The following is an 11,020-nucleotide window of genomic DNA, read 5'->3' as shown; positions in this document are numbered from 1 at the left end:
TAAGAGTTTGATTTATACGCACATATATATATATCTGTAATTTGTTAAAATTAATTAAAATATTTTATAGGAGTTGCAAAATTATTCACGAGTAGTTGGGAATGTTTTGAAAATAAACAATTTTTTTTTTTTGTATGGAGATTCTGTAATATAGGAGTGAAAGAAATATAGGAATATGAAAATACCGAACCATCAGAATGCATGTGCGCAATTGTTGCTCTCAGCCACTCTTTTTTATAGAAAGACATAACTATTAGGTAGGTTGTATAAAAATCACCATATATTTTGTTCAATATTTTAATATAAAGATCTTTAGCTGTTTAATTTTTATGATAAAATAGTCGTAATTGCAATAATTAATATATTTTAATTTTTAAACTACATGTTAATTTGCCGTAAGAAAAATTAAAACTCAAAATTCGGGAAAAAATTTTTACACATGTTTTTAATTTACATTTCGAACAAAATTTATAAATCGATAATTACTGTCTTTAATTTAGAATTGAATATTAATAGATTTTTAATTTAAGATATAAAATCTTGCTAAATCTAGAAAGTGCGAAAATTAAAGAAGCATGAACTCAACAAATGATACTGACGTAAAAAAAACAACTTTAGTGATGTGAACTTATTTCCTTCTTATAATAGGTATTCATTAAATCTTAATAATAAAATTATTTTATGTGGTCAAAACATTTTATGTTATTTTATTATGTACTTATTATACAGGGTGTTTCGTCTCGCCAAAGTGCACTGCTATATACCACTGTATAGGCACTCATAAGTAAAGAAAACTTTTGTAAAGGGACGATGTTCACAGCTCAATAGGAGCTACAGGGGATTAAAGTCAATCTCCACTGATTTCTTTACTTACTCTAAATTTTAAATATAACTCCGTGCCTGCGTGTAAGACAGGCGCATTATATACTCTGTATACAATGGTATGTGTTTAATTAAAATTAATTAAAATATATTTTATTCATTAGTAAGTATGACTCTAAATTTTTACAATCATCAGTTTAGCATCGAAATAACCGAAAGTTAAAAAATCCATAATATGCCACAAATTTATATGTAAAAGTTTTCAACTGATATATTTTTATATATAAAAAAAAATAATCTATATACATATAATAAATAAATTCAATAATATTGCGATGAGAAGAGAAAATAAGAAATAAAAATAGTATGACACAATTTTCATCATCATCATATCCGATTTTAATAAATATTTAATTAAATATTTATTAAATAATTCTATTATTTATTTTAACTACATAACATACATATGTACATGTGTATAACAATAATAATATATTTATATTAAATCAATATATATATAAAAATATTTACATCAGAATAATCACATGATGTATATATCGATGTTGAAGTGCAAAAATATGCTAAGGAACAAATTTTCCAATAGTATTTCGAACGGTCGTCCTATTTGTGTGATATAGATTTCAATGCGGTATAAGTATTAGTTTGCTGAAACGAAGGCTAAGTGCTTTCTTAGAATGGTAATGTTACAAAAAGTGATATATTGATAAAACACGAATATGATGAATATATCAATAGATTATAATTAAATATATTAGCAATCTTAACACTATTAAACATTTTATGCTCAGTGCACGATCTCATGTGCAAAAATTCAAATTTTGTTAAAAAAACTTAATTATATAAGAATAAATAAAGTTGGGTCAAACCAATGGTTTGTATTGTAGCACTTTTCCCTTCAACAAGTGAAAATACTGCTTTTAAAAACAATCTATGTATATCCACCACACTATTAAAATTATTTTCATTCATAAACGAAACTATTTCTAGGATTGCATATATTTCGGATGAACGATTTATGCAGTCTTTGAAATAGATAAAAATTAATATAAAGAGGGGTTAACATAATGCTCGATTTTAAGGGTTAATTGTGTGAGTTAAGAAAAATAATTATATTTTTTAATGTCATGGAATTTACCGCTAGCTTTTTGCGTTTATAGAAATTTGAAAAAGCTTGCGGTTGCGGAAATATAAGGTGTCAAAAATTCAAATTTTACGAATTTCAAGAGACGATAACTTGAGAGGGGGTGGAGATGGAAAAAAATTTTCTTCAAACGAAATGAACTATTTGTTAATGTCTAAAAGCCCCTTAAATTTCAAGCTTCTGCAGGCTGGGGTATAGGAGAAAAACGACATCAAAAATTTGGAAAAAAAGGACTTTAGATAACGGTAAATTTGAACGGCCATTTTGTTTTTCTAAAGTTTAGCTGTAGTATACCGCGCTAGGGAAAGTAAGCCGCTGCCTTTCTGAGTTTGCAAAATTTCAAAAATGCTTATGGTTTCATTGCAACAAATAGTTAAAATGGGCCATTTTTGTGGCTTTGGGGAAGTATAACTTCTAGAGGGGGGGAGATAGGTAAAAATTTTGTTCTACGAAAATAAGTTTCTAGTAAAGATCTATGCACATATTAAATTTCAGCTTTCTATCTTTAAGAATGTAGAAGTTTTGTAAACAGACACACGGACAGACGGACGGACGGACGGACGGACGGACTGTCGGACGGACGGACGGACGGACGGACAGAGTGAAACTAATAAGCACTTTTTTTCAAAAATTTTTTGGAAAAGTGCTAAAAATTTAAAAATATAGCGTTACCCTAATTAACTGGCTTCTTTCGTCTTTTCCTCCCCTTTAAAATTTTAAATTTGCTAATTAGCATGACTTTGCGCTTCACCATCGATATATGATATACATATATATACGCTTGCATAAACTTATTTGGACGAAATAAAAGTGCATTCATTTTTAATGAGTTAATTTAGAAAAAAAAATCTCCCTTAATTCAGAAAACATCAAAGTTCTAATAAAATGTGCCTAGGAAATGGCGATTTTTTTACGAGTAAGGTATTTGTTACAGTTATATGGTTAATTGACATTAGTTTCAACGTCTAAATTTTAGCTATATTTTCTGCTGATAATCTTCTGATCAATCCATGACATGAGATAATATCGTAGTTGACGAACACAATAAATTCTTTTCATAGTTTGGAAAGTGGACAGTAGGAGACAATATATGTATATGGAACAACTATTTTGACAGATGAAGAAAGTGATTTCACATTAACTTTTGTTTATTTTTGTTTTAATAAAAATAAACAAAAGTTATATATATACATATATTTATATATTATATATATTTATATTTATATATTATATATATATATATATATTATATATACATATATATATATATATATATATATATATATATATATATATATATATATAAATATACATATATATATATATACATATATATATATATTTTCATGATTAATATTTTGTATATTGATTTTAACAATTGAACAGGGAAGTAAAATATATTTTTGCTATTTATTTAATTAATTTATTCGGAATTTAATTTTGTTGTTAATTAGTCAATATTTTTGAGCTAACTCAAACTCATGCCATAAAAAATATACCACCTACACCACGGTGGCTACACAAAAGAGTATGTAATTTGATATTTTTTATTATACTTTGTAATATGTATAACTGTTTCTATATTATAAAATAGAAATTTGTTAGGAATGCTGTTAATGACAAAATAAACTTTTTTTTTTGAATATGTTATGATAATTAAAATATGTTTATTATATTGTACAAGTGTCTATACAAATATATATGTGTGTATGTATATAGAAAGCAGAAGTATTTGTTTACAACTTCATAAAAAAAAAAATATTAAATTTTATCATACAAAACTTTTTTTTAATACGGGCACATGCATAAAAGAACAAACAATAACCGTACAATATTTTTCAACAAAAAAAATATTTCAAAATGAAGTTTAAAACACTTATTCGTACATATGTAGAACATTTATATAAAAATAACACATATTCATACATATGTATGTATAACACGCACTTGTATAATAATCAATTTTATTATCACCGGCATTCTATTCACTCGACTTTGACTATAAATAATTTCTTTCTCTTATTTTTATATAAATAAAAATAATGATTTTTTTTTCCTCTTTTGCTTTTATTATATTGTGGTTGTCTAATCTTTTTTAATCAGTACAGATTAACGTTATATGTGGTTTAACCTCGAAATGATAAAAAAAAAAAACTTTTTCATTTAATATACAAGCAAGTATATTATTATGTCACTTATATAACAGTTACAAGATTATTATTAAAATAATTTAAGTCATATATGATAATGATAAATAAAAAGTTACCTACCATATATAGGTATAATATTATATAACGCATGCTATGCATATATTATATCTGTTATACATATCTTATATATAATATTATAATTATAAAATATTCAATATATTATTACAAATGTAAACAAAATTCATTTGTTTATAATAGAAAACTTACTCAATACTGCTATTTTTATAAATATTATATATACGTATACATATGTGTGTATGCAATCATATTCATAAATAGCCATATTCATGTAGATATGTGTTATATCATAGGTACGAGTATATATCAGTTTTGGATTTTTTTGTTTTTATAATCATTGACTTTGCATACTCGTATTATCAGCGTATACCATTTTTATATAAGTACTGATTTCAAATGAAATGTGTTATACTGTGAAAATTTCTATATATTTTATACATATATAAAAATACTATATTTTTAACATTGTTATATACTTGTGGATTTTTCATTTTCATCTCTTTTCTTTTTATACATTTAGGTTCTTTTTTCAGTATATCATATTGCTTTATATATATATAAATATATATTTATATATATATATATATATATATATATATATATATATATATATATATATATATATATATATATATATATATATATATAGTGTATATGAGTTTGTAATGATAATGTACCCGCAAAAAAGAAATTTTTATTTTAGTTTTTTCCTTTTCTTTTATCAAAAATAAAAATAGAAAAAGAAAACACAGAAAACTTAAAATGCTATACAGTTTTTACAATATTAACTACAACAAGTATAACAAAAACAGGAACAAGAACAAGCACAACAACGGTAAATATAATATTATCTTACTGAATCATTCAGCAGTCTGTTATAATCATTTGAACTGTTCACATCAAAAAAAAAAAAAATTAAAAAATTCTTGTTATCAAAAAAAAATAAAAAAAGTGAAAGAGAGAAAAGGAAAATTTCGGGTCAAAAATTCAAAAAAAAATATTGAAAGTAAAATTTTGTTTATTTAAAAAGGGTGATAAAAAATTAAAAAAAAATTTATTAATTAAATTTTAAAAAAACTTTGATAAGGAAAAATTAAAAATCATAAAATTTAAAATAATTTCTTTAATTTTTATTCAAATTAAAAAAAGGAATTTTATTAAAAATTTCAAATATTTCAAGAATTTCTAAAAGAAAAACAGAAGAAATTATAAAAATAGAAAAAAAGTAAGAGTAAAAGAAAAGGAAAAGTGAAAAATTGTAGAACACCATAAAAACGGTTTCTTGTTTTCTATATATATACAATAGAAAAGCGGCAAATTAATTTTTATGTCCTTCAATTGTTGATGATTGTTGTGCTATAACAATTGAGTCCTTGCAGAGATAAAATTATAAATACAAAATTTTTATTTGGTATCACACATATACTAACATATATATATTTTCATATATATACACCTATTAATATATTGAGTGTTTACATACATATAGGTTGATTTTATATCGAACAAAGAAAGGAAAAAAAAGTTACATAAGTGATTTTTTTTAATATTCTAATAAAGGAAGAAGGATATTTACTTCATACAGTGTTCGAGTAATACCATTAATAAATTATTGAAAAATAAAAATAATTTATTATTTTCAATACTCTTATAATCAATTATAACTATAAATATTTACATACATATATAACATATAATAAAAAAAAAAAAGGAAATAATAATAATTGCGATTATGTCATCATCAACAAGTAATAATATTAAAATACGTCTTGCAACAAAAGATGATCATGATCTAATATTAGATTGTTTTCGTAAATGGTATTGGCCAGAAGAGCCATTATCAGTTGGTTTTCAAATAAAAACACCATCATTTGTTGAAGAGGAAACATTTTCATCGATACCAGAAAAAGGATTAAGTTTAATAGCATTTGAAACAAAAAATAATGAAAATAATTTAAATGATGATAATGGTGCTGGAGGAGGTAATAATCAAACAAATGATGATAGTAATAATGAAATACCAATTGGATTTTTAGTTAATGGTTTAAGTTATCCAAATTTAGGTTTGGAATTACATAATAAATTTAAAGATTTAGGTTGTAAACGTATGATGGCATTATTAAATTTAATTGATGTTATTGATAAAAAAGAGGATATATTTAAAAAATTTTCAACTGAAAAAACATTTAATTTAATAAGTGTTGCTGTATCACCAGAATATCGTGGTAAAAATATTGGTTATCGTTTATTTGAGAGAGCATTTCAAATGGCAAAAACATTAGGTTTTAAAATTGCAAATGTTGATTGTTCAAGTTATTATTCAGCAAAAATTGCTGAAAAATGTAAAATGCAATTAATTGCTGAAATAGCATATACAGAACATAAAGATTCTGATGGTAATCAAATATTTAAACCACCACCACCACATACACATATGAAAAGATATGCAAAAATATTGTAAATTCTATATGTAATATTAATGTATAAATAACTGTACTACATTATATACATAATAATAATAAAAAAAAAATTAGAAATATTAAAAAAAAAAAATAAAAATAATTGCACTTAAAAAAATATTGTAATTTTAAATTGTATATGGGGTTGTTTTGTGTGTGTAATAATATTTAAAATTTAAATAAATTATTTAAAATATCTATACGTAATATAAAAAAATAAATGTATAATAAAATTTCCGGAAATAGAATTTCTTCATAAAATATATGATATACAATGCACTATTGATTTACTCTACATAATGATATAATATACCCCTATAATGTTATACAAATATAATATATGTTTTAAATGATAAGTGATTAAATTTTTAAAATTAGCAAAGAAATCAATCAATAAATTAAATACACAATGAAAAATAAAAATAAATCAGAGTTTAAATAACAATTTAATTATTTAAATGTACCTAACTTACTATATAACAGAAATTCTTAAAAAAAAACAAATCTGATATAAAGTACATAAACTCATATAATATATACTCATATGAGTACTCATAAAATTAAAAATACTTGTGAAATTTTAAATAATTTCAATCAAATTTCGAATAGAAATTTTCAATAGAATCTTAAAATTGGTGTTAAAGTGGTAAAATGTACAGTACTGAGCACAAGTATAAGTACACAGTGAATTAATTTCATATAAAATAAATTAGTATATATATATATATATATATATATATGAGTGTTATTAACATAAAATGATATATAATGATATATATATATTATGTAGATAGAATGTGTAAATGTCTCATTTTTACTTCCAGTTCCAGAATATTATATTATGATATATTAATTATATATTTTTGTGAATATATTAATTAAAAATGAATTTACTTTACAAATGGGAATAAAAAAAAAATTATATACACGTACAGAAATGTAAAATATGTATATATATATATATATATATATATATATATATACATATTATATACATAGAAGTATTCAACCATATTCAAGTTTAATGGAAAATTTTTATTATATCGTATATGAAATTTAATTTGCAGCTTGTACGCCACATTATCTTAATTATATCTACAAACCTAATATATGAAATGAGTTTATATTTAAATTAATTTGCTGTTTTTGTTTGAGTTCGTATGGTATTTTAATGGTTTGTATAGGGTTTGAGTTAAAATATTTATTTTAATTAAGTTTTCTTTCTCATGTTCGCTTTTAATTATTATGATCTAAGCATATACATATATTTTATGTATATATAGAATTGCAGATGTTAATTTAGAATTTTAATTTTAAATTTTTACATACAATGTATAATTTTAATTTAAAATTATTTATTATATTTATTATTTAGAAAATGTACTCACTATATCATACGAGTGATATTCACCTAAAATATATTAGTATGAGTATAAAATTTTCAAAATCAAATAAATTTTATTCATTCTCTTTAAATTTTGCGAATGTTAGCGATTTTTAAATTATTTTCTCGCAGAAATTACCCAACAATTTTCAAATTTCACTATAGGGATTTTGTTGAACGGAAACTTAATTTCGTACAAAATCTCTTCTTTAATGATTTTATTTAAAAGCTAGTATAATGTCGATTGTGTAAAGTCCACTTTTTATGGGCAATTTCAATTTCTAGACACTCTAATACGCTCAAATATATCAATAATTTTCTATGAGTTGGCAAAATATAGATGATCTTTTTAAAAATATACTTTAATAGGCCCATAAATTCATACTTCTCATATACCTTATTAGTTTCAAAAAGAAAAATTAAAACTGTTATACATATATAAAATTAAAAACTGCCAAATTCGATTAGTTTTGCTTGTATCAACAGAATTATTTGATTTATGATTAATTACTAAAAATTATTCAAAAAATATTTATAAATTTTATATGAAATTAATTCCTGAAATGATCATAAATGTTCTACACATAATTATTAGGTAATCCTCAAAATTTAAAAAAATGTTTTTATAAGTAGTTGATAGTATTAATAGAAAATGTTAATAGTGTATGTATATGTTTATTATTAGATTCTACATATATAGTTTTCTATATATTTACTGTCTTATTGAAATACTCTTCTACAAACAAACAGAAACACAAAATATTTTTTAAATTTTAAATATTAAGAGAAGAAAATTCTTTAAAAAACAATAAAAGAAAATTTAAAAATCTTAATTGATTTAACTAAAAATTTTTTGTTAGTGAAAATTATTATTATTGTAGTGATATTATAAAAAAAAATTAAATGATATCCAATTATGGTGGTTCAATGTATTAATGATGATACAAAATAAATTGAATATAGAATAGCTATATACAAAAAAAAAAAAACAAAAAATAATGTTCAAAACAGCGTTTCAATTAAAAAAGTTTCTTGTTGTAAATGATATACAAAGCATAATATGACTATCTTTTATTGTAAACCAAAAACACAAAAAAAAAAAAATATTTTAATATTATAAAAATAAAGATAATTTGAACATTTAACTGTTGGATTGTTAATTTGCATGCTCATACAAGTATTAAATGCATTAAGATCTCATGGGTTTGAATTCATTTCATTTGATTTATTGATTGCAAACACAGATTCTGTACTCTTATATGAAATTATAAGCCCAAAAATACCTACAAAATTTCGAAAAAAACTCAACCACTTTACAGGCACTTAACACATCAGCCATTTAATTTTATTTCAAATTCTATAGGTAAAATGAGGATATCGTATAAGCCTAAAATAAATAATATTTTAGGTAGAAAGGCAAAAATTGATACACAATTAGATCAGTCGAATGGCCCTCTCCGCTTAAAAGTTATGCTCTCAAAAAATTCTAAAAATGCCATCTTTTGATTATTTTTCATATAAAAACTACAAAATAGCGATTTCAATTTTGTACTGCGAAAAGCGTAAGCAAACATTTTAATGACAAAATGACTAAAATTACAGAAGTCAATTGAATTTTTAATTTTACCAAAACTGCGGAGTTTCTGTTTTCTCAAAATTTCTATAAAATTAAAAAAACTGTTACCATTAAAAAATTTTGTTATCATAACAAATTCGAATGTTTTTTCTAAAACTTTTTTTTATAATCCTAAAAGTATGCAATAATTGTTAAATGAGTAAAATTATTTTCGGTATAACTGACTAAGTGTTAATGAGAGTAATTTTATTTACATAAAAGATTGTTTTTTAACCAAAAAAAATATTTTAATTTGTTTAAGAAAAATTGGGTGGTTTAAAAACCATTTGTCCAAGTCATTTATTTAAGGTTTCTGAAAGAGCATATAAGTGCAAATTTTTATATTAATGAGAAAGATTTCTTACATGCTTGATTTTAATAGTTAATTTAACAATGATTTTTAAAATTTTACGTTATTACGTTATTTATACGATAAAAAAATTATTTAATTTTAGAAGAATCTTATTTACCACTTCCATGTTTTTGAGCCTTTTCTGCTCAATCAAAATTAGGCAACATAAATATGTTAATAGACTATTATAGTATTTAATTGGTTTTCTTATTATGTGTACATACTTATGTATAATACACAATATAAATATAAGGATTCATTGTATATAGGTGTTAGTTTAAACTATGAATATTATTTCGTAAATAGAAAATAAATTATTATTTTGTAAGTTTTCTAAATTAATTTCTTTTGTATTACACATTTATAGAAAGAAAACTCTTTAGAAAATATTTTACAAAGATTTGACATTAAGTCTGAATAATAAATTACGAGTGTAATCATGTGATAACCATATAGAGGTTAAAGTTCAATATAATTCAATTTTCTAAATATACGAAAGTAAGTATGAACAAATATATTCTATATTATATATATATATATTTGGTTTTATTGAAATAAAATTTTGAAAATAAATAACTGGAAGGGAGAAAATATTTCTTTTTTTTTTTTTAATTAATGCCAGACCATAAGCCTGAGGCTTGAATATTTAATGAGCTATAAATTACTATGAACGTAAATAATAAATAAAAATTTTTTTTTTTTGTTTTGGTTATTGTGTTACACTCAAAAATCGATTTTTGTTAATCAATTTAATAATTAAAATATCTATTTATATATATATTATGTATTTGTATATAAGTAAGTGTTTAAGTAATAACATTTGTGAAAATTATTAGCAAATATTGGGTGTGATAATAAATTATAATTGGAAAAATTTTGAATTTTATGGTAGACAAGGATGTAAATTTTCCATAAATTATAATTCTAAGTATAATTTTCTAACTGTTATAATATCATAATTAATAAATATAATGTTGTAATTTGTTATGTAATCATGT

General features: G+C 22.1%; 1 protein-coding gene across 1 annotated transcript; it reads left to right on the top strand.

Moving 5' to 3' along the window:
* The first annotated feature begins 5,149 nt into the window (after positions 1–5,149).
* On the top strand, positions 5,150–7,595 carry LOC129613976 (uncharacterized). Its single transcript, XM_055528334.1, has one exon. It carries the CDS (start codon positions 5,945–5,947, stop codon positions 6,671–6,673), a length of 729 nt encoding a protein of 242 aa, XP_055384309.1. The 5' UTR covers positions 5,150–5,944; the 3' UTR covers positions 6,674–7,595.
* Positions 7,596–11,020: the final 3,425 nt, after the last annotated feature.

This window comes from Condylostylus longicornis, unplaced genomic scaffold (genome assembly GCF_029603195.1).
Source record: "Condylostylus longicornis isolate FDR11 unplaced genomic scaffold, ASM2960319v2 ptg000098l, whole genome shotgun sequence".
Lineage (NCBI taxonomy): Eukaryota > Metazoa > Arthropoda > Insecta > Diptera > Dolichopodidae > Condylostylus > Condylostylus longicornis.
The sequence above is the reverse complement of the archived record's forward strand: the minus strand, read 5'-3'. Positions and strand labels throughout refer to the sequence as shown.

What these genes read in the sequence shown, in the direction of transcription:
- LOC129613976 (XM_055528334.1), top strand. Translation starts at nt 5,945, where the DNA reads ATGTCATCATCAACAAGTAATAATATTAAAATACGTCTTGCAACAAAA.